Here is a 24,497-nt window from a genome sequence, read left to right as displayed (position 1 = left end):
TGTCATGTCGTTGGCTGTGAGAGCAGCCCCACTGCACCCAGGCAGCGCAAGGGGCTACTTAATTAATTAATCCAATCTACTTTATTTATAGAGCACATTTAAAAACAACAAAGTTTACCAAAGTGCTGTACAAGTCCCACAACATAAGATAAAAAAAAAATATTATAATTAATATTATTATTATTCGAAGCTTCGAATGAAAATCGAAGCTCGGCCCGAAACTTCGATTGCCAAAAAAAGCTTCGAAGGTCAGCCCTAATAATATCAAACTTGACACTGTCAGAAACATATTTTATATTCAACTTTAGGTAGAAAAGAGAACGTTTATGCGCAAGCACTGGGGTGTAACGGTACACAAAAACCACGGTTCGGTACGTACCTCGGTTTTGAAGTCACGGTTCGGTACGGGTTTTCGGTACAGTCGGGGGAAAGTTTGGCTTTCCATGTTCCACTCGGGGTGATGTAGTGTGCAGTAACTAATTGTACTTGTAGGGCTGTCAATGAATATTATATATTGAAATTAATAATCGACTTGTAAAGAAAAAAAACATGCTCATTTTTCCACATGCACACATGAGTCAAGGACACTCATTGTAATGAGCTTTTTCATGTGACATCACATAAAGACATAAATCCAAACAACTAGTTTTAAAAGCACGGTTTCTAATGCAAAGCAAATGGTTTTCTTGGTGGTTGAGGTGGCTGCTTATTTGTTTTCCATTGTTGCAAAATAATACCCCACGTTCTGTGTGGGAAGAAACTACCGGTATGTCTCGTGCGTTCAAGGCTTATACTTCTGGTATCGTGAGAAGGCTGACTAAGCATGTCTCACCAGACATACATACCCCCTAGGACAGTAATTGTGCCTCTTGAAATACCCCCTAGGACAGTCATCATCATGCCTCTTTAACACTTTGAGTGCCACGGGTCCGGTGCCCCGGAACCCCGTTGCGTGCCACCACCCACTTCAATAATATATTTGCGAACGCATAAACTATATCTTAAATTATGGTTATGTGTATAATATGGCCGTCGCTTATCAATGACTTGTTTGCAGTCAACATTGTCGAAACGGATTGTTTTTTAATCTGTTCATTTCCGTTTTATACCATTTTGGAAAAACGCTTGTTTCTTGAAAGTTTCAGAAAATTTCAGAAGATTCTGTGATAATCGCCCTTTACTGGAATATACTGGAATACACAAAAAACATTGTCATTTTTCGGCCTATTTATGAATCGTTTTCAAATAAACGCTAGATTATCGATAGTATATGTGTACTTATGCACGCAAGGGAAGCGGGCTGAAAAATGTATTATATATTTCCTGATCAGCACACACACACACACACACACATAGGGCCCACTTTGATATATCTGTGAAAAAAGCTCTGATTATCCCAAGACTGGTAAAATAGATTCCTTACCTCAGATCAGATGTTCTCCAAAAAGATTATTCCAATTCCTGATCGCCATTCCAAATATCGATCGCGTTTATTGATCCAACGCTGGGTACTGGAAACACACATTATCCACTGTTCTGGTGGTCGGCGATGACTTTGATCGTCTCGGGTTACTTGTCTGACAAGTAAAATGTGGAAGCAGGACTTATTTTTTCTCCATGCGTTTCATTCAATCCAATCCAAAGGGGTGCAGTACCATCTGGAGAGACGATAGGGGGCGGTATTTTCCCAATGGAGCTCAGAGAGAGTTCCAGTGGTAACGTGAGGCTAGATTGATGAAATATGAATGGAAATCACTAATAATAAAAAAAAAAATAAAAACGAGATCTTTCGTCTCTGGCACTCAACGGTTGGCATGAACTAACGAGAAATCTCGTTGTTGGCACTCAAAGTGTTAAATACCCCCTAGGACAGTAATCGTGCCTTTTTATATAACCTCTAGGACAATTGTGATCGTCCCAGTGTATTTTATTTTATTTAAATCTCATAGCCAAGGAGAAGGTGTGCCCCTCCTCTCTGGGGAGAAGCAGGAGATTGAGGAGCTGCTGCCAGTGGCCACCAGTGAAGAAGACAAGGACGCCATCTTCAGCATCCTGGGCCAGGCCATGTGTCGGCCGGCCGGCATCCAGGTAGCTGTCAGCAAGACACTCATCTTTAAATTACAACCTAATGTAATCATGTTTGTGTAAAAAAAAATTAATTTACTAAATGGACAATGATCAGTCATTTCCAAAAAGTTCATCCTGTCTGTCAGAACAGAGACAAATCTGGCAGAGGCCGATGTGACACCAGCCTTATCCAACAAATGGACACTTCTCATTAAAAATAAATGTAAACAGATGTAGACAGACAGACAGACAGACAGACACAACAGATCAGTATTGATAAAAGCTTTCCTCCATCTCATCCCCTCCATCTGCTCCTCGTCCTCCTCCAGGACGAGGACATGGCCCTGCAGCAAGAGGAGGATGAGGAGGACGACATGGTTGACGTGATCTGGCGCCAGCTGCTGGCCTCCTGCCCCTGGCTGGGTGAGGCGGGCCAGGTCGTGACCGAGGGCCTGATCCGTGTGTGGCGGCGGGTGGTGGACCGCATCTTCAGCCTCTACCGCGTCTCTTGCCGAGCCTACTTCACCTTCCTGAAGCTCAATGCCGGACAGGTGAGGGCACCACACCATCACCTGGGATTGGGAGGAGTTAATGTAGTCGTTTGTTATATCGGTTAGGGCTAGAAGGTATACAGAATATGAAGGTGTACCGTCATGGATCCATGCAAAGGTATGGATTTTTACTGTGCCGTAGTCCACAATATATGTGACTATGCACAGAGTAGGGTCTTGTGCAATATTATAAAAAAAAAAAAAAAAGATGAAAGTACAGGTTCTTACTTTTAAAATAAGCCCTCACTTATACAAATCGGGCAGATACCTTTCAATCTATGTCTTATGAATCATGATACTAACACAATTCCTATTTCAGAGCCAGAGGGCCTCAAAAGAACTGCAGCCATTCTCTTAACTATGCATAATAGACTACTTTACCCAGAAATCAGTGCTACTGTAACCCTCCCCCCACCTAACTAACACCTTCCAGTCTGAGGGCAGCCATTCTGGCTTTCTTATGCAATGTTCCAATGAGAGAGATTATTGTGAGATCTTATAACCCAACTAGAGGATAGTCAAGATAGTAATCAAGATTCAAGATTTTATTATGATTTTAAAAGTACAAAATAGAGCTGGCTCATGTTATAACTAGGGCTGGGACTTTATCATGTTAATTTAGATTAATTAACTACAGAAAAAATTGTACTGCCGCAAAATGGCGCATTTTATCGCACGTCGTGGCACTTTGCTCTCGTCTGTCGGCTACGGGCTGCATTTTCGCAGATCAACCAATACATTGTTGGAAAGTGTAATTTTCTGCCTTTCGATCGTCACCCCACTCAACCTATTTCATGCTTTTCATAGTTTGAGAACTGCTGGTATAGAGGCATGATCATGATCAGTATCTTTGGAACCATTTGTGTTAAATTGTATCTCTACGTCGCATAAAGACTGGCAGTGTGCGTAAGGCATATAATAAAGGCTTTGCTCCCGTTCGTGTAATTCACTCACAGCTCGGGCTGTCGTTGTGGTAGAGTAGGTCTCGACTCTTTATGCACCTGAGTCTCCCGAACACGTAGAGACAACCCCAGAGTCGATCAGATTTCGCACACCTACCCCCTACCGGTGAATGCCTCACGCCTCCGTGGTTTCCCGGAGGTATTATATGGTAGGTGCGCAAAAGTGTTATTTATTTATTTTGTATATGCCTTATGCGCACTGCCAGTCGATGGAGAGATACACTTAAAACATTTACGGAGAGATACCATTTAACACAAACGATTACGTACAAAGATATGAATGTTTCTCTGCACATTTTCACACCGCCAACAAAGTAGCCTACTCGGTCCGTTGTTTTGTGATGGATTTGGTAGCTGTCATTTCTGCACATCTCTCTCTGACACCTGAGACTGAAAGTATTTAGCAGCGAGGGAAATTATACAGCCGCACAATCTAACAATAATTAACATAGTTACAAGTCGTATTAAGTTTTGCAAATAAGGAGACGTATAGAGAACATTTCAAATCACTCAAAATTGCCAATATCTCCATTTCGACCTATTTCTGAATTGTGCAACATTTTGGGGTTTTCTGAAGAATCGTGAGCTCCTTAACACATTGAGTGCCACGCCCCTTTGACCATATGTGGCCGATCCGTGCCAGCGCTGAAGTCGATGGGAGGTTGGGGAAATTTGCGAAGACTTAAAACTATATCTTAATGGCTATGGGTCTTATCAATGACTTGCTTGCAGTCAACATGTACGAAACGGATTGTTTTTTCATTGGTACATTTCCGCTTTATACCGTTTTGAATACGAGTATAGTTTTGGAGAGTTCTAGTAATTCCAGAGAAATTCTGCGATAATAGCTCTTTAGTGGAATACACAAAACACGTTGTCATTTTTCGGCTGATTTATGAATCGTTTTCAAATAAACGCTAGATTATCGATAGTATATGTGTACTTATGCACGCTAGAGAAGTGGGCTGAAAAATCTATTATCCATGACCTGGTCAGCGCTAACGTCATACACGCACACACACACAGACACGTTGCGATGGCTGAGAAAAAAACATCTGATTAACCCAATACTGGTAAAATAGAGTCCTTACCTCACATCAGATGTTCTGCAAAAAAGGGTCCTCAGTCAATCTGGTAACACGATACTGCTTGCCAGAGATGGGAAAACCCTGGACCGGACTTTTTTTCAGATGCACATGGCCACCCAATCCAATCCAATGATGTGCATTACCATCCGGGAAACGATAGGCGGCGGTATTTGCCCTTTTCGAGCTCAGACCCATTCACAATGATAACGTCAGGCTGGATGGATGAAAAATGAATGGATATCGCTAATAAAAGAAATAACTATTAAAAGACGAGAACTCGTCATTGGCACTCAACGCATGGCGAGTTAGCACGACTAATCTCGTCGTTGGCACTCAAAAGTGTTAACAAGACGGCCTAGGCCGTGCCGCATCACATATTACATATTGTAACCCTCTGAGGTCGAAGCTCCTGTCTGCGGGAGAACAATAGGCTCAATAGAATTACATACTTATAATTCATAGACATTGTATATTTTTAAGTTAATAAAACAAATTCTTTGCAGAATTAAAAAAGTTAAAGAAAATAGATAATTGATTGAAATGGCATCATGACAATTGTATTACAAGTAGTCTTTATCGAATTAATTCAAGACTTTATAGTTGACCTCTTAACCTCTTTAGCCCGAGCGGTCCGCCGGCGGACCGCAGATGACATCATGTCATAAATCAATCTCTCCAAACTGACATAATGTTGCTTTTTTTCTTCTTCAAATGTAGCTAAGAGTAAAGACCATACAGGGCTCCAGACTAACTTTTTACATTGGTTGCACCAGTGCGCCTAACTTTTTCATTTAGGTGCACCAGCACATAATTTAGGTGCACCCAAAAATGTTCACTGCACCCACTTTGACTACCTAGGATGGCTTAGAGTAGACAACAGAGTACAGCAACTTGCAATGGGCCTGGTCTACAAGATACACTACACCACGTAACGTGAACGCATGCGCTGTGACACCAACGGCGGAAATACACGGCTCGCTCTGAGTACCACTCGTTTTGTAACAATGATTTAAACTGTTTATTAGCAACTCCGAGCTTCCAGACCTCAGCGCCTCGCTGTGTGAAACCCATATTGTACGCTGGGTACATTTGAAATTCATATCTGATATATTTTTGACCCACCCCGAGCTGGGAAGCAGTGCTTGGTGCTCCAAACGAGCCTGGTAGCAACATAGCTGAGAGTGACTGTGTATTAAAAAGCCAGCCCCTGGCTTGCACATCGCAGTCATGTAAGGGGCTATGTTATTCTATGACTGAAGCATACAGCAAAGTAGTGTTATTTGATGAATGAAGACGGTAAGCGCATTTCCCATGATGTTGCCGTGTTTCTTTTATTAAAAAGAAATCCGTCTTCTATTCTCAGCTGCCCATCGACGAGGATGACCCAAAACTTTTGCTGTCCAATCAGAATAGCAAGCAGAGCAATGACGATGTGATCGTCATGGCAACGCTGCGTCTGCTGCGCCTGCTGGTGAAGCATGCCGGCGAGCTGAGGGAAGGACTGGAGCTGGGACTTGCCTCTACCCCCACCGCACCCTGGAGGGGTATGCCACACTGTCGAAGCAAATGCACCACCTAGACACATTCTATCTTTGAAATACATGACAGGATTAGACGTTTTTGGTTTCTTTCTTTTTAAAATGCTGTTCCGTCTCTGTCTTTCCATTTATCTGTCTGCTTGTCTTTCTTTATCTATCTGTCTCTTTCTATACCTCCCTCTCTCTTTATCTCCCTCTCTCTCTCCCTCTCTTCACTCTCTAGGCATCATCCCCCAGTTGTTTTCTCGTCTCAACCACCCAGAGGCCTACATCAGACAGAGTATCTGCAGTCTGCTGTGTCGCGTGGCTCACGACTCCCCTCACCTCATCCTCTACCCAGCCATAGTGGGCTCCCTGTCCTTGGAGGCCCAGAACTCTGGTATGTACTGATTGATTGATTGATTGATTGATTGATTGATTGATTGATTGATTGATTGATTGAAACGTTTATTAACAGATTGCAGAATGGGTACAGTACAGTACAGCTCAATACATACAATTGTTAAGGGGATGCAGACCAGAGAAAGACTTTCGTCTTGTTTACATCAGGGTCCCCCATTTTCAATTCATCATAACATATATGACATACATGACATACAGATAGACAGTACTGCTACATCTATACATTTATGACATATCAGATTTGCAAATACAGTACTGTTTGTGATACAAAAGTGTCCAGAAAAAGAGTGTATATACATTTGGCGTAGAAACTGTACATTGGAGGAGGTTGGGTGGGCGGGGTGGGGTTGGGTGGGTGGGTGAGGGCTGTACATTGGAGGTGGGGGGGGGGGGGGGGGGTGGGGGGGTTGGGTAGGGGACACACACAAATTGTATACTGTACATTGGAATACTGACAAAGCCTTACTTGGTCATTTACTGTACAACTAACGTCACAGTGCCCAAGTGCGTCCACCTTTTTATAGGATTCTATCACATTTGCATAACAATAGCGAATATTACGTACCTTGCGCCGTTTTCATTGGAGTTTTTTACAAAACAACGCTGTTTTATTTGTCCTATATATGCGGATATCATTTAAAAACTTAAATTTTACCATTTTAGTTCCCTTTAGACAACAAACATAATGCTAATGATGCACTTTAATTATGATAATTAGGTGGCCATTCACGGTCACTGTACTGAGGTGACGTGAGGGCGCATTCATAGTTTAACGCTCCTGTGTTCAGATCGCATTTTCATCAACTTTTACCGACCTGCTGACCTGTGAACTGTGAAAAAAGGTCTTGGAAAATGGAGTTCTTTTGTTTGAACCTGTTTTCATCCTTTAAAATCAATGCTGCCATCTACTGTCAGCTGGAAGGTAGTGTCGTTTGTCTACCATCTCATCTCAGGAGCAAACAACATCCCCATTTTATTTGTCTAACAAACAAAATATTAATCACAATCACTTGTCACATTAACATTTGTGAGTACATGTGTTTTCAACAAAAATATGACAAATTTAACACAACAGCCAGCACTTCATAAAATTTTATAAACATTATATAAAAAATACAATAAACATAACTTAGAACAATAACTATTTACAGCACACCATACATATTTATAAATTTTTTCATTCGCTCACTCATTCATACACTCATTCATCCAAACACCAGTAACACCAGAAACTAGCATCTTCGTCCTCCTCCTCCTCCCACTGGACACACATGGTGTGGAACCATTTGTGACAGTTGTCACACTGGACCCACGACACCAAACCCTCAGAGTCCACAGGGGGGTTCGCCTTTTTACACCGGCCACACCGCCAGATCCCCAGCTTCTGCCTCTTGGTGGTGTGACCTGCAGTTAAAAAGAAATTTATTATTATGACGCTGCTTGATTACAATATACCAAGGTCCAATAATAAGTAAGGGATAATGTATAGCTACGAGGTCATTGTCGCAAAATAATTGACCGACACGGAGTTTAAAATACCGAGGCGCAGCGCTGAGGTGTTTTAAACGTCAGTGAAGGTCAATTATTTTGCGACAATGATCGAGTAAAGCTATACATTATCCCGCTTATTACATGGCTAACTTACTAACAATATACCTAATTCATCGACAAGACTAGATCAAATGAAGACGCAGTTGTTCTGTGGCTCTGTCAGCCCAAATAAAGTGATTATTATTATCGGCAGCCGGCAGGTCTCTGGTCTGATTGCATGACTGAGTGCAGCTGTGCATATGCTGAGCAGCACTGATACAGTGTTGTAGTGGGCTTGATTGCGAACAGCTGCGCACAGCGGTCATTATTGTCCCACAGCGGTCATTATTGTGTGATAACGGACCTCTGACACGGGCTATTGACCAATCACAAGCAAGCATTTCGGCGAATGTGAAAACGCCATGTAATAAATATGAATAACTATCTATATAGTACTTTTCACACATGGACCACAGTTCAAAGTGCCCCACAGCAATTTGTATAAAATCAGCAAATTTTACGGAGGTTATAGATGGCCAGGGCGTGGGCCAGGACCTGCGACCTCGTCAGCGGAAACCCATAACTGGCAGAGTACAAGCAGTACTCCACCAGGGAACTCTCATCTTCAGGGGTCAGATAGGTGCCCCGGCCGATGTTGCAGGCCAGAGACACCTTTCCGCTGAGTCGGTCGATCAGGCTGGACTTAGGGACCTCGAACAACGTGGCTGCCCGCCTCGCACTCCACCTGCCTGCTCTGACCTCTGCAATGGCCTGATCCATGGCCTCCTGGGTCCACAGACGCACCTTCCTCTCCCTCTTCCGCATTTGCCGGATATTAGGCATGCTCTGCAAACACACAAAAATATTTTAAACAAGAAAGTAAAATAATATGAACTTTATTATTATTGTACGACTGACGAGTTTATTTTATTTGATTTATTTAGCACATTATTTAAAAAAAACAGTGCTAGGAGGGAACTTATGTGAGTGATTTATGATGAAATTAAATTAGATTTGAATTGTTTTTTTGAATATGGATAAGGAGGTTGTTGACCTCAATGATGAATTTAGTTTATTGCTATGGTTTGTTGGATATGAGTGAAATTCTGATGAAAAGATGCAGAACAATGGAAGGTATCAAGAACATCTTGCCTTTTGTTAATGAACTTGAATATGAATGAGCATGAAACCAAAATGATTATGCTGAAATATTACCAGACATGCAAACACACACACAACCTTACCTTCACCCAGTTCAGCATGGCAGCCTCACACACACACACACACACCTCCATTCACCTGTAGAGAAACAAACAAGCACACACAAACCTACCGTGTCTGCTGTGCTGTCTCTGGACTTTGTCACTGTCTATGCTTCAGATGTTTTTTTATACAGAGATTGAGAGAGAGAGAGAGAGAGAGAAAACCAGTTCATTATTTTCCCCGCGAAAATTATTGTTCTCCCTTCGATTATTTTCGCGCAACCTCAGTTCATCACTCGTTCAGACAAACTTAGATCTCTTATTAAGATTACAAATGTACAACACATTTCGTCGGACAAAACACTGGCTATATATGCTAGCAACATAACCAAACAATCTGACTTCATCTTGGGGCGAGTGGGAGTTCGTGTTTAAGGAACAGGAAGCTACTTTTACTTGGAAATCAGCGTCGCCCCGAACACATTCGAACAATTATAACGTTGCAGTGGTACAAACGTTCACATCTAGTAGTCTTTAGATGACTAAATATAGATGAATACTCATGAAATTTGATATATATACTCTAAAATAAGTATGATTTCATATCACCTACCTTTCGACGTGAAAATCTGGTGGGGCTGTGAGGAAAGATCCAGAATGCCGCGCAAGATGGGGCGTGACCGAAGTTGGGTTTGGGCGTTCCCAGATAAAGAGGGTGACCGGGATTGGTTTACGTTCCGTTAGGTTAGGACATTTGTAGGGGCCAGTTTCGAATTGCAGTCTCACGTAGGTGTTTTTTTGAGTGTTTTTGAAAGTGGGTAGTGATTCACATTCCTTTACAGCAGGGGTCAGCAACCTTTTTGACATGGAGTGCCTGTTTGAAATATAGTTGTAACTAGTGTGCCTCAACAATATTCCATGCATCGTAATTTTTTTTCTCATAATCAGGTCTTTTTAATGATAATTTTTACATTATTACATCATTATTGTTATTGTTATTATTAACAATATTATTATGATGGTTGTATCAACCCTAAATCTAAGTTGGGGGGGGGGGGGGGGTGCAATGCAGACAAACAGCTGCATACAGTGCGACCATTTCACTCACATTTGCCCATTCATTTTTGGACACATCACACACCATTGGTGTGTGTACTGTACGACGTGCTGTCATAGCTCCACCTACAGGCCTAATGGAGAACACCAGGATGTGAATGGAGGGTGAATGTGAGGTATATCGTGTAAATAAGTTTTGATTGATCGCAAGACTACACTGTAAAAAAAAATATAATAATAAGTTACCAGAACTTAAAAATATTGAGTTACTGTGCATTAAGGTTTTCAGTTTTCAATCCATAATAAGTTAACAGAAAAATAAGTACACAACCACATTATTTCAACCTAATAAAACTATGTTTATTGTCATTGTTTTAAGAACACAAGTTGACTTTGTAATACTCACATTTGAGTAAAAAAAAAAGGCTTTTAACATGTGCAATGTTCAATGAAATAGAAAGATAAATAATACAATTTGTTGATTAATCCCACTGGTCACAATGGAGACCATAATAATGTTTTTGTTATAAGGCTCTGCAAATGTTACTGAATGATGTAGCAATGTATTTCCAGCTAAATTGAAATAATAAACAAATAAAGGGTCTCAATTAAATATGTTGTAGTAAAAAGAACCTGTGGGAGGATTTCAACAAGATAAATGCGACAACAGTGCAAAATATTTCACTATAATATTTCAAAGCAAAAAAAAAAAAAATTATATTCATTTTTTTTTTTTTTTTTTTATGCTGCCCCCTGTGCCTATGCAAATGCCTATGCAGGCACGCGTGCCTAGGGTTGCCTACCCCTGCTTTACAGCTTTAGGTAGGGCGTTCCACATTGATGTGGCATAATTGCGAAACGTGTTTAGTCCCTTGTTTGAGCCGAATCTGGGTTTTACATGATTTGTGGAGCTCCCTCTGGTGTTGTGATCGTGGTATTCACTGACCTTTGGGAAGTATTTTGACATGTACATGGGTACCTTGGTCGCGTAGTGTATCTTGTAGACCAGGCCCATTGCAAGTTGCTGTACTATGTCGTCTACTCTAAGCCATCCTAGGTTGTCAAAGTGGGCAGGGGTGAGGTGGGTTCTAGGAGTCAGGTCAAGCAGTAGTCTGACTAGCTTGTTTTGAGATGTTAGTAATTTGTTTTTTAGTGCCTTTGAGGTGCTTTGGTACCATGAGGTGCAAGCATAGTCGTAGTACCCTTGAATGAGTGCTCCTGCTAGAGTCTTCAGGGTATTCTTGTTTACCAGAGAGGAGATCCGGTACAAGAATCGCGTTCGTTGGTTGACTTTTTTTATTACATTGGATGCCATTTTGTCACAGGAAAGATTAGCCTCTAGGATGTAAGGCTGAGCCCGAACGTTCGTTCGTTACGCTGACATTCGGACTTTAATTAATAGGTTCGAACGTTCGGTGAAAAAAAAATAAAGGATGCGCACGGGGTTGAGGTGATGTGAATGCGAGGCGCTCGGCTCAACCAGTATGGTCTGCCGGGCTGCAGCGGGATACTATTTCTCAACCAGAGCTCTATTTTGATTTACAGGTGATTCTGCCAAACAGGTGAACCTGCAGAAGGATCATTAATGAATACCATCCTTTTTCGGCCACGGAGCGCGAGCTTCATGGCGGGAGGTGGTTGCGTTGGAAACAACAGCAGGCCGTCCACCGTCTACCTCGGAACGGTGGTAGGGCGGACGGGCGGCAGGCGTGTTGGGAGCCCGGCCGTTCCGAGGTAGACGGTGGACGGGTCTGTTGAGCCGAGGCGTGCGCCTCTCCTCCCGGCTCCCCTCCCCGTCGACCAAGAGTGAATACCTGTTATTGAACGTGTAACACTAACTATATAACGTTCGGTTAATGCCACAAAACAAATGCATTTGTTTATCTAGCCCCTTACGTGACTGCAAGGGCTATTGTTTATCATACTTTGATTCAGTAGCTTGTTTATTTTCTTCTGAGTGCTTTGTTTAATTACATGTTTACATGAACAGCCACCACTGTAAACAACATGTTTTTCACCAATAGACTATGCAATGCCGCCCTCCGTAGGATCTATAATAATACAATAAAAAAAAAAATTATTATTAAAAAAATGAAGAAAAAAAAATTATTAAAAAATAAAAAATAAAAACGAACGTTCGTTCGATAAACCCTGGTGAACGTTCGAACCCTAAAAACAGGGTTCGGGCTCAGCCTTACTAGGATGGAACCCAGGTAGGTAATTTCATCTTTCCTTGTGATAATATTGTCACCGAGAAGCCGTCGGTCTTGCTGAGTTTGCCTAGTTCCGAGCTGAGGGCTTTTTCAACCTGTAACTTGTTCTTGTCAGAGACCAGCAGGGCTGAGTCGTCCGCAAACAGGAACAAGTTGCAGTCACAAGCTGACGACATGTCATTTACATAAATTAGGAATAGTAGCGGTCCTAGTATGCTTCCTTGTGGAACACCACAGCTCACTGTGAGGGGGGGGGGATAGGGTACCGTTTACCTCCACCATCTGTTCCCTCCCCTCCAGGTAGGATTGTATCCAGCTCACTGATAAACTATCAAAACCAATTGCTTTTAGCTTGTCAATCAGAATGGTGTGATTGACAGTGTCGAAGGCCTTTTGTAGGTCCAGCATGACCATGCCGCAGTATTTGCCCGCGTCCACCTCTTGTTTGATGTGGTCGTTCAAGTAGAGAAGGCATGTGTCAGTGGAGTGGGATGTTCTGAAGCCAGATTGGAATTTGTAGATTAGATTTTTTTCCGCGAGGTACTTTTCGATCTGTTCGTATACTATTTTTTCCATGACTTTCGAGATGGATGTAAGGATAGAAACAGGGCGGTAGTTGCCCGGGTCTAATTTGCTGCCCTTTTTGTGCAGGGGTGTTACTCTCGCAATTTTGAAGTCCTTGGGGACGTGTCCCTGTTTTATGGAGAGGTTTATTATGTGTGTGATGACTGGGGTGATGGCTGCTGCTGAGTCTCTGAGGAATTTGGAGGGGATGTTGTCATGGCCAGTGGCCTTGTTTGGTTGGAGGGCGCTCAGTTTTTTGAGTACCTCATCTGTAGTTACCATTTCCAGTTTGAAGTCGTCTTTGTGGACGCCTAGGTTCTTGTAGTATGCTACTATGTGTTCTACCCCATACTGCCCTGAGTGGGAGGGTAGTTTGTTTACCAGTGTTGTGGCTATGTTTGTGAAGAAAGTGTTTAAGTAATTGGCTACATCCAGCTTGTCTGTGATGAGCGTGTTGTCCGTCTTTATGTTTATGTTTGAGAACCTGGTTTTAAGTTTTTTACTGCAGCCTAGTTGATTGTTGAGTAATTTCCAAAGTTCATGTGGTTTATTTTTGTTTTCCTCGGTTTTGTCATTGATGACATTTTTTTTTGCAGTTTTGATCATGGAGTTTACGTCATTTCTTAGTCTGTTTCTTTCTAGTTTGAGTTCAGTCACGTGGTCTTGGAGTTCACTGCTCGTGCTTTTGGTAAGCTTTGACTGGCTTTTACGAAACTCAGCATTTTTTGTCTCTGGCTTTCATAGCGGTCAGTATTTCAGTGTGCATCCATGGCTCAGCGCGATTTTTTACCCTGGTGGTTCTTAGGGGGGCCATGTTGTTTAGTATTGATGAAAATTTGGTTTTGAAGCCAAGCCAAGTTTCTTCAACCAGTGTACCATTGAGTTCATCTGACCAGTCCAGACTCTCCAGTTCAAGGTTAAAGGCCTCGCTAGAGTAGGTTTTGAGGTCTCTAGATGTGACTGTTGTGACAGCCAGCCTTTAGTTTTAGCTTTTTGCGGGTACAGAATATCATATAATGATCACTTCACCCACATGCTATAACCCCTTTATTGGAGATCTTGGACTTGTCAGAGGTCAGTATGAGGTCAATGGTAGTCTGAGTTGATTCACATATCCTTGTGGGTTGGGTGATTAGCTGGCTGAGGCCGTGCAGATCACAAAACCTATTGAAGGATTTGAAGACTGGTGCATCTTTTTGTTGCATATCCGTGTTCCAATCCCCAATAAGATTTTTTTCCGCATCCTCAGCTCCAGCTAAGCACACATCCAGAGTATCATAAAAGCCAGTTTGATCTGGCGGTCTGTATATTGTGCCGACTAGAACAGATTTTGCCCTTTCAAATAAAATTTCCACCCATACGGTTTCAATTGTCTCATGATGAAGGTCAGTACGGGTAATGAATTTGGTGTCCTTATGCATGTACATACAAACACCACCTCCATACTGGTTTCTGTCATTACGGACTATAGTATAGTTCTCTAACTCTATTTCAGGGTCTGTTACAGATGGGTCAAGTTTAGTTTCAGTAAAGTATATTATGTCTACCTTACCGCTCATAAACAGGTTTCTTATTTCATCCAGCTTATGCTTTATGCTGTTTACATTCAGGTGAAAAATGTGTAGTCCGTTTTTATTTGCTGTGGTATTGATGTCGTCAAGTTCCAGGTAATTGTATTCGTCTGTGTCTGGTGCTGCTGTGGGGGCCCTAGAGGCCCAGAACGCTGGTATTTACTTCCATTACCACATCCTCTACTCAACCATAGAGGTTTAGAACTCTTGGTATTTCAGTTCTATATACACTCAATTGACAATCAGATGGCTACAGCACAACTGACCTATTTCAAACTCCACCCTCTCTTTTAGCTTGACTGAGAAAAGCAACGCTTGTGATAGGAGCCTGTCAAGAAAAAGGCAGAAAAAAATGTAACGCCAACAGTTGTCATTGGGGAACTGAAAAAGATCTTGGAAAATAAATCATACATGGTATTCATATGGTGTAAGACGACTAAAACTCAATCTGGTGATGTCATCATGTATAAAGTCTCTAGCTACTCCATTGACGCTGAATTGGGAGAGATGGTATAGATTACACTGAGAGAGCACCCACAGGAATGTTGTGTATACTAGGGATGTGAATTTCTTGCTAGTCAACATGTCATGGGCATCTATCGACAAGTCGTGTTTTTGTGTGTGCGTTTTTTAATGATAAGTAGGGCTGTACCGAATGCTTCGAAGCTCGGGGTTTTATTCACAGTTCCAGTTAAAGATTAGGCTACACTAATATTATAATATTATACTATAAGACGTCACCATCACTTTCATACCAACCGTGCCCTTATTGGATTATTTATGTTGACGAAACTGATGAGTTATATTCATTAAATAAAGTTGATTTAATAAAAGAAAAATACTAATTTAATCAGATTAATCACTTTATTCAAATTGAGGATTCAGTAAAAAAAAAATTATTACAAAATATATATATATATATTTTTTTACATTTTTTTTATAGACATTCGAAGCTTCGAATGTTAAAAAATGACATTCGGTACAGCCCTAATGATAAGTACGTTATTCGGCTTAAAAAACCCATGTTATATGGCTTAACCTGTTTTTAACGTTGCACAAATAGTTGTCAATACAATCTGTATTAAGTGATGTTGTGTTTCTTTTTTAAATGTAGCCTAGAGTAAAGACCCTAACCCTATCAAAACAGCAGTCAAAGTGTATATTTTAAGCACTACGTTTGTTTAGCAAATATTTTAAGTGTTATTAGCTAAATATGAGCTTGTAAAAAATCTCCACACATTGCATCGGAAAACGTTTGATTTAGATGCGAGAACAGGAAGCACTCATGAAATCGATGTAGTCCAGAGAAAGAGGAGACCCAGGGCTTTCGATGGATGTCTACATTTCATAACACTACACTACCCAGCTCACACCAGCCGCCGACAAAGGAAGCACATTTTCTTTTCCTTTACAAGCATTGACTGGAATGTCATGTTTATATCTCACAGGTCGAACAAACCTCAACGTGTGAGTGAATTACGCGAAGGGGAGCAAAGTCTTTATTATATGCCTATTGCGCACTGTCCTTATGCTATGGAGATATACACTTAAAATTTTGACGGAGAGATACAATTTAACACAAATGTTTCTAAAGATATTAAGCTTTCTTATGATATTAGTGTTCAACGCGAATGCCGTTACTGGCCATCAAAGCACAAAAAAACCCATTTAAAAAAAGCAAATAAGGTATGGATGTAGTGCAAATAATTTTGTAATAAATGGATAATACATTTAATAATAAATAGATAATTAGTACCTCGTGTTTAAAGCAGCCAAAAGAAAATCAGGGATTGCTAATTATTTTCCAAAGCTATGGAACATTTTACCTATGGACATAAGGGAGGCTAGCTCACATTTTCAAAAGTAAGCTAAAAAGGTATCTCTTCACCTTGGCCTTATTATATGTCTGCCACTTTGCACTACAGCCACACTGTGATTCTTTTATTGTAAATGAGATATTTTGTTGTCGTTTATGCTGCTATTTTATGCTATTTCTGGTTTTATTGTTTATGATGCTTTTATTCTGTCTATTTTATGCTAATTTTATGTCTATGTTACTGCTGTAAAGCACTTTGGGCCGCAATTCTTGTATGAAAGGTGCTGTACTAATTAAGTTGTTGAATATGAATAACATACTGGAATGCTTACATTTGGTGGCATAAATCACTATATCACCTCCTGCCTCGACCTCCCCCCTCTCCAGGGAGCAAGCTGCCGTCTGCCCTGCCCACCCTCCTGGGAAGCATGCAAGGGGAGGACCTGGGCGATGACGAGGATGACGAGGAGCAGGCAGGCAGCCAGCCGGCCTCCCAGGAGAGCAACGGTAGAGGAGGAGAGGAGCTGCCTGCTCTGTGCTCCAGTCAGGACCAAGCCATGATGCAGGACTGCTACAGCAAGATAGTAGACAAGCTGTCCTCCGCCAACCCCACCATGGTGCTGCAGGTACAGAGTTGACCAAGTTGCTTATGGGTGGTACCATCTCCATACAGAATCGAGAATTAAAAAAGAAAAAATCTATACAATTTATTAAAATGTTGAACCGTGTCATGGATTCTTGTTCTCTTCCCTAGGTCTCTAGTTTTTCCATTTCGATTTATTTCTGGAGGGGGTCACGTCAGGAAAAAATATACAAATACATTGTCATGTTTATAATCTCTTTATTTTTTTGAAATGATGAATATGTGAAGTCAAAAGCCCTCAATCATTAATCAAGTTAAATAGCCTGAAAAGGTTCTCTCCTAATACCTGCATATATCATTTTACATATCTGTAGATACTATATCAATATCTGTACATATCCCTTACCTACTCTTACTAGTTATACCGCTGGCCAGTATGACTTATTTTCATAGTGTCTTTATACCTGTATCACTGTACATAATAATACTATAACACCGTACATACATCTGATTAGCACTATTACTCAGTAGTACTCATTTATATACATTCCAGTTTAATCACCTGTACATTGAATATTATTATTGTACTTTACGGTTACATTTGCACTCTGGTTAGATGCCAACTTATTCTCATTGTACTGTATTTGTGTTGTGTAATGACGATACATTTGAATCCAATCTAAAGCTGGAAATCATAGAGTGAACCATCCAGTCAATGATGTCACTGGGAAGATCTGGGGCTGCTCCATAGATTCTACAGATTATTTAACTTAATTTTTTTTTAATATTATTATTTGTATATAGATACTTGGCATTACTGTATCGATATAACATCGGCATGCAATGTAGCGCTTTATCGACCCCCAGTCCCCACCCACCCCTACTAAATGTACACATAGTAGCTTCACTCAATTTGCGACAAGTGAAGAAAAATCACAAAATCCAAACTCAAAATGTCACAGTATCCCTTTCTAACCAAGCGGTAACACCACCCTTTTCCCTTGTGTCTCCCCTCAGGTGCAGCTGCTGGTCGAAAATCCAAACTCAAAATGTCACAGTATCCCTTTCTAACCAAGCGGTAACACCACCCTTTTCCCTTGTGTCTCCCCTCAGGTGCAGCTGCTGGTCGGGGAGCTGCGCAGGGTGACCTTGCTGTGGGACGAGCTGTGGCTAGGGGTATTGCAGCAGCAACACATGCACGTCCTGAGACGCATCCAGCAGCTGGAGGACGAGGTCAAGAGGGTCCAGAACAACAACACCCTGCGCAAGTGAGTCGTACGCAGAGAGGGTCTGCGTCCAATGGAGGTGGTTGTGTCACTGACATCTGAATTTGAAGCATTTTAATTTAATTTACCCCGTACATTTTATTCCAATGTGAAGTAATTGCAGGATCCCCAGGATTTTCAAATAAGTTGGTGCTTAGGGGGTTGGGGTGGCCAACCCGCCGCTCGCGAGCCGCATGCGGCTCTGCCCGCCAATGTGTGGCTCCTCCCTCCATTAAAAAATTAAATAATTATAATATACCGTACTTTTCGCACTATAAGCCGCACCCGACTATAAGCCGCAGCAGCTAAATTGAATGATTTGTACATATATAAGCCGTAAAGCCGCACTGGACTATAAGCCGCATGTGTTTTAATGTTTAATTACCATATGTAAGGAGTGGAGCCTGTGGCTTAATTTGACTCAACACGGGAAACCTCACCCGGCCCGGACACGGAAAGGATCGACAGATTGATTGCTCTTTCTCGATTCTGTGGGTGGTGGTGCATGGCCGTTCTTATATTGAGCTTTAAGTTCCCACCTCTACAGAGAATGACTCCCACCTCTACAGAGAATGACTCCCATTGGGACACAATACTGTCGGACAAATAACAATAATTAACTCATTTACAAGTTGTATTAAGTTTAGCAAATAAGGGATGAATAACATTTCAATGCAGTAAAAAAAGCAATATTTCGATTTTCGGGTTTTGTCCACATATAAGCCGCACCGTTATATAAGGCTTATAGTCCGAAAAGTACGGTATATATTTTTGTCATTCATTCCATAAGACATAGAATAAACATTTACAGACTTTTTTTTTTAAATGGTTCATTTGCATGTTCTTGGTAGGCTTAAGTAAATTGTAATGAACCAAAGGAGAATATCAATTATATATATATTTTTTTTATCTTTGACTGTGAATAACACCATGCTAAAATTGACCAGACCTGAAAAATCTAAGCAAATTAATAAAGGGAAGATGATTAAACAGAAGGTTTTGTAGATACAGTACTGAATTCTGCCATCCGGACACATGCAATTTGAAATATGATTATAGAATATCAGGCCTATAAATTACCTTATTATGGCCATGCCGCACATCTATGGATCGGGCAAAATCTCCCCTTTCCAATGGCAGAATTCAATCTGGATTTAGTATCACCAGGTGTGATTCACAAGTACAGTTACTTTCTTATAATGTAATTTCTCCAAAATGTTTCATCAGATTGCAACGCTGTTTTTTGCTAGACGTTTACAGAAAGGTAGATAAACTAACTGTGTTCTGTATTATGGCAATAACGTTCAGGTTTGTGGGAGATAACCCCGAAAAATAAGAGAAATAAAAAAAAAAGTTAATCCAGAAGTCAGATGATTGACGGGGGCTGGCGTGAGCTGGGTAGGGTCGTTTTTCGAAATTCGAAAGTCCATCAAAAGCCCTGGGTCTCTTCCTTCAAAAGACTACACTCACTTTTGGCTGCGCCACTTCCTCCCGTCAATATGCGCCGGTTTCCGACTCAATGCCCTGAGATTTCTATAATCATATATTTCACTAATAACAGTTACAATCATTGGTAAACAAATGTAATGCTGAAAATATACACTTTGACTGCTGTTTTGACAGGATTAGGGTCTTTACTCTTGACTACATTTGAAAAGAAAACGCAACATTAATTCATACATTCTGTAGAGCTGGATTTATGGCCTGATATCATTTGCAGTCCAGTACCGGACCGCTCGGGCTTAAGAGGGTGTGAGGCCCAAATAAAAAAGACATTAGCAACATCAGAGGCCAGAGGGTGGGACCTATAAACACATGAAGGGTGCCGTGACTGAAAAAAAAGTTGAGAAATTCTGGTATATATGGTGTGGCTCTTTGTGGTACCACAGTAATTTTTGTGGCTCTTAGTTTCTGACTGGTTGGCCACCCTTACTGGGTGGCAAAATAAATTGCAATAAAGAAAGCCTTGCTGTAATTTCCTGCAACTTAAAATATAATTTTGCTCGCTAGCAAGCAGGGTATCTAGCATTTGCAGGCTACCATAGACATCCCCAAAGTGCAAACTTTGCATAAAACGCCTGTCGATTGCATACTGAAAGTAATTTGGACACTATTCTGGAAGCAGATGCACAAGTCTGGCCTCTTTTGAAAGGTAACACTCTTTCTGGTGTGCTATTGGAGTGCTATTGTCAGAGTTACAGAGGTTTGAACCCACTGAACGTTTTCATTTTCGTTAATAAATAATTGAATGCCTGCAGATCTATCTACTCTATAGTTGTTAGCTGAGAATACTGCTGGGGCCATAGCTTGAAGTCTTACCTAGAACATGTCCAAAGTCGATAACAATATCACAAAGAAAATTAGTTTTACACATCTTTATGTAATGGTATGTTTAGGCGCTTTTTCAAAATGGAGTGAGAGGAGTCAACACTACCTCAGTCCCCTCTCCCCCTCCCCTACTAATCTCTTGTCACATACACATACACCACCCCCACCCCTTCTCACACATACGCAAACAAACCCTCAACCCTCAGAGGAGCGACAACAACAAATCAGCACAACCTCTGCTCCGAAGAGAGAGGTGCACATTCATTCTCATGCGTACGGTAAGTTTTTACCGCTTCTCGGTCTCGGAAAGCCAACTCAAGTAAGATGTCATTCTTTTCAGAATTTCATTGGCTACACAAACGTTCAAAGATTTTCAGCGTCCGTGGTGATTTGTCTGGTCATTGAGAGGCGAAACCGGAGGGGGTAACTTTTTAAAAACTGACGCTCGTTTGGTCTTATAAACAGAGATTGGAAGCACGTAATGGGTCAAGCGGTGTGTCAATCAAACGGTGGCCATTTTAGCTTTCGACCAATGTGTTGGTTGATGGACAATAACACAGCGTGACGCCAACAGACGGCTGTAAAATCCATCCGCCTTTAAACTAAATGTATCTGATGTTGTCGCTGCCGTGCCTCTCAGGGATGAGAAGATTGCCATCATGCGGGAGAAACACTCTGCTCTGATGAGGCCGGTGGTGTTCGCTCTGGACCACGTCCGCAGCATCACGGCGGCTCCGGCCGAGACGCCCCACGAGACCTGGTTCCAACAGACCTACGGAGACGCCCTTACCTCTGCCCTGGAGAGACTGAGGAGCCCCCATAACCCCGCTAACCCGGCTAGCAGCTGGCTGCCCTTCAAACAGGTGTGTGTGTATCTGTGTAGGCAGCATGATATTGATGGAACAAAGTATTTATTTTTTATTTTTTTTATTGGGAAATTGATTCTAAGGGCTCATTCTTTTCTACGGTTGGTGTGGATGGGACATTATGCTGTCAGCTGTGATCAATTGGCCACTGCAGCATGGAGAGGGGTTGTGTTATGGCAGAGTTATGGCAAAACTTTCTTGCGGAACACCGCTCCATTTTTCCCCCTGGCAACCGCATGGGGTAACGACAGCCAGAGCTCAACGCAACTACCCCATTAAAAAGAAGCAACTACCCCCCATTCAAAAGAAGCAACTACCCCCATTCATAAGAAGGGGAAACGTATTGTCTGATTAGATGTGAATGAGCCGTATTGTCTGATTTAGACGTGAATGAGCCGTAAAGACCCATTTCCACCGTATGAACTTTTCCACGGAAATTAGGGACATTTTGAGGGACTGAGTGCGTTTCTACCACAGGGACTAGGGTCTAAGCAGAAGTTCCGGGACTTTATTTTACCCCCCAGAACTACCCTGCTCTGAGGGTGGGGCTTGCATCGCTGAACATTCTGAATGGTCGAGTACTCGCAGCATTTAATTTGGCATTGTTGTTTTTTTTGAGCTAGGCATTAAAACATTTATAAATCTAGTGATCTATGTACAAAAGCATTATATTTTCCAGCTAATCTTACTTATAACAAGATTGTATAAGCTAAGCAGATGATGTTTTTTCAGGTTAAGAATTTAAAGATCACTATTGTCTATTACAAGAAGATCAACAATCTACTCTGAGCCTTGTTTTGGAAATCTTCTATTGTTGTAACTAGGGGTGTAATGATGCAACCTCACAACGATTAATTTCGATTACGATTATTCAGGCAACGATTCAATGCATCATGAAATCTCTTCATTTGACTACGATTCGATTTGATAAATGTTCTATACATTTTCTATCAGTTAATTCCCCAAAACATTTTGAATACACAAATGTGGCTGGGGGAACTGATTCACTCAGCATGAATGGACTATAGGTCAATAAAAACAATACACACACAAAAATATACATATAATAATAATAATAATAATAATAATAATAATAATAATAATAATAATAATAATAATAATAATAATAATAATAATAATAATAATAATAAATCGATTAATTTAGATTATAATCGATTCTAACATTTTCAAATCGCTGCAGTTGAATCGTCACATTAGTGTAGGAGACGGGAAATCACGACCAAAGAGAGTGAAGTTTCTTTGACCACACATCAGTGTGCATCATTTATTAGCATAGCCATGGATACCACAACAAACCAAGCCAAGCGTTAATATGGCCGCTCTAGCTACCCACAATGCCCCGTGTCCTTAAAGTGACAGTGTAGGTGGATTATGTCCTGTCCAGGTAAGTGTCCATGTAAGTGCCCACTACATATGTCCCCCCAGAATTCACCCTACTAACTCACAAAACGGGTCGGTAGACGGACCTCCCGACCATAACGGCTCCGAACAACTGGAGCCGGTATATGAGCTACCGTGGGACCCCCTGGGGCCTTGCAGTGGCGGGGAGGGCAAGGTGCCTATTGGGCGGTGAGGGACTCATATTTTCAAAAAGTGATTTAGGGTGACGAGGTTTAACACAGGGAGGTCGCCCCCGCCGCGGGGGCTGAGCGAGTGCCACGGGGTGATCCACATCCAAGTGAGCTGGCTTAAGCCGGTCCACCGAGACATGTTCCGGTTTACCGCCAATGTCCACCACGAAGGTCTTACTTCCCATCTGTAGGACCCAAAACAGGCCATCGTAGGGAGGTTGAAAGGACCCACGGTGGGCATCGTGCCGTATAAACACATATTCCGTCGCCTGGAGGCCGGGTGGAACACGAGTCTGTGGCAAACCATGCTGCGAGGTGGGGACCGGCACAAAAGCCCTAGCGTTCTCCAAGTTTGAAACGCGCTGCTGGGTCGCAGACCAGGGGTCTGTGGTGTCAGGTAAAAACTCCCTGGGGACCCTCAGCGGTTGGCCATAGACCAGCTCAGCCGACGATGACTGGAGATCCTCCTTGGGGGCGGTCCTGAGACCCAACATGACCCAAGGGAGCCTGTCGACCCAACTACCATCGCTAAGGGTAGCTCGGAGAGCGGCCTTCATGGACCGGTGAAACCGCTCACACAAACCGTTAGCCTGCGGGTGATAAGCGGTAGTGCGGTGCAGTCTCACGCCTAAGTTTCTGGCAATCTCTGACCAAAGCTCAGAGGTGAACTGAGGTCCGCGGTCCGACGAAAGGTCAGACGGAGCACCGAACCGGGCCACCCACGTATATATAAACGCCCGAGCCACATCAGTGGACGTTGTGGATGACAGCGGAACGGCCTCTGGCCACCGAGTGGTTCTGTCCACCATCGTGAGGAGGTATGTGAAACCATGCGATGGGGGCAATGGACCCACCAGGTCCACATTCACATGGTCAAACCTCCTTTCGGGCACGGAGAACTGGGCCAAAAGAGCTTTAATGTGGCGGTGTACCTTAGCGCGCTGGCACATCACACAGGTCTTAACCCACCCGCTCACATCCTTTTTCAGCCCGTGCCAAATGAACTTGGCTGCCACCTTTTTTTGAGACGCCCTGTTTCCGGGGTGAGAGAGACCATGTATGATGTCAAAAACATGATGTCTCCAACTGCTGGGCACCACCGGTCGCGGCCGTCCCGTGGAAACGTCGCACAGGAGCGTGCCGTTAGCCTCATTAAATGCCACATCCTCCAGCCTGAGTGCTGTGATGGCCGTCCTGTAGGCCTGAACATCCAGGTCAGAAACCTGGTCTGAGGCCATGCGTGCATTGTCCAAACCAACATGGACGGCCCCGACCAAGGCCCGAGAGAGACAGTCTGCCACTA

The 24,497-nt window shown here is 42.3% G+C and overlaps 2 protein-coding genes across 3 annotated transcripts in view; one reads left to right on the top strand and one right to left on the bottom strand.

The window, feature by feature from the left end:
- Positions 1 to 24,497, top strand: part of smg1 (SMG1 nonsense mediated mRNA decay associated PI3K related kinase) — a 474,356-nt gene that overhangs the window by 266,553 nt on the left and 183,306 nt on the right. For both annotated transcript variants that reach the window (XM_084329910.1, XM_084329909.1), the window contains exons 33-39: positions 1,950 to 2,088; positions 2,397 to 2,618; positions 6,032 to 6,212; positions 6,430 to 6,585; positions 16,948 to 17,186; positions 18,257 to 18,411; positions 21,377 to 21,599. In XM_084329910.1, coding sequence (XP_084186036.1) covers positions 1,950 to 2,088; positions 2,397 to 2,618; positions 6,032 to 6,212; positions 6,430 to 6,585; positions 16,948 to 17,186; positions 18,257 to 18,411; positions 21,377 to 21,599 — 1,315 coding nt within the window. The remainder of the gene's footprint in view (positions 1 to 1,949; positions 2,089 to 2,396; positions 2,619 to 6,031; positions 6,213 to 6,429; positions 6,586 to 16,947; positions 17,187 to 18,256; positions 18,412 to 21,376; positions 21,600 to 24,497) is intronic.
- Positions 8,646 to 10,000, bottom strand: LOC311239843 (uncharacterized protein; the record flags this gene model as incomplete). The annotated part of the gene is made up of 3 exons (XM_084328291.1): positions 9,954 to 10,000; positions 9,472 to 9,507; positions 8,646 to 8,984 (listed from the first exon to the last, which is right to left on the bottom strand). The coding sequence occupies exon 3, from the start codon at positions 8,979 to 8,981 to the stop codon at positions 8,646 to 8,648; it is 336 nt and encodes a 111-aa protein (XP_084184417.1). The 5' UTR covers positions 8,982 to 8,984; positions 9,472 to 9,507; positions 9,954 to 10,000.

This window comes from Notolepis coatsorum (genome assembly GCF_963971535.1).
Source record: "Notolepis coatsorum genome assembly, chromosome: 14".
NCBI classification, from domain to species: Eukaryota; Metazoa; Chordata; class Actinopteri; order Aulopiformes; family Paralepididae; genus Notolepis; species Notolepis coatsorum.
The sequence above is the reverse complement of the archived record's forward strand: the minus strand, read 5'-3'. Positions and strand labels throughout refer to the sequence as shown.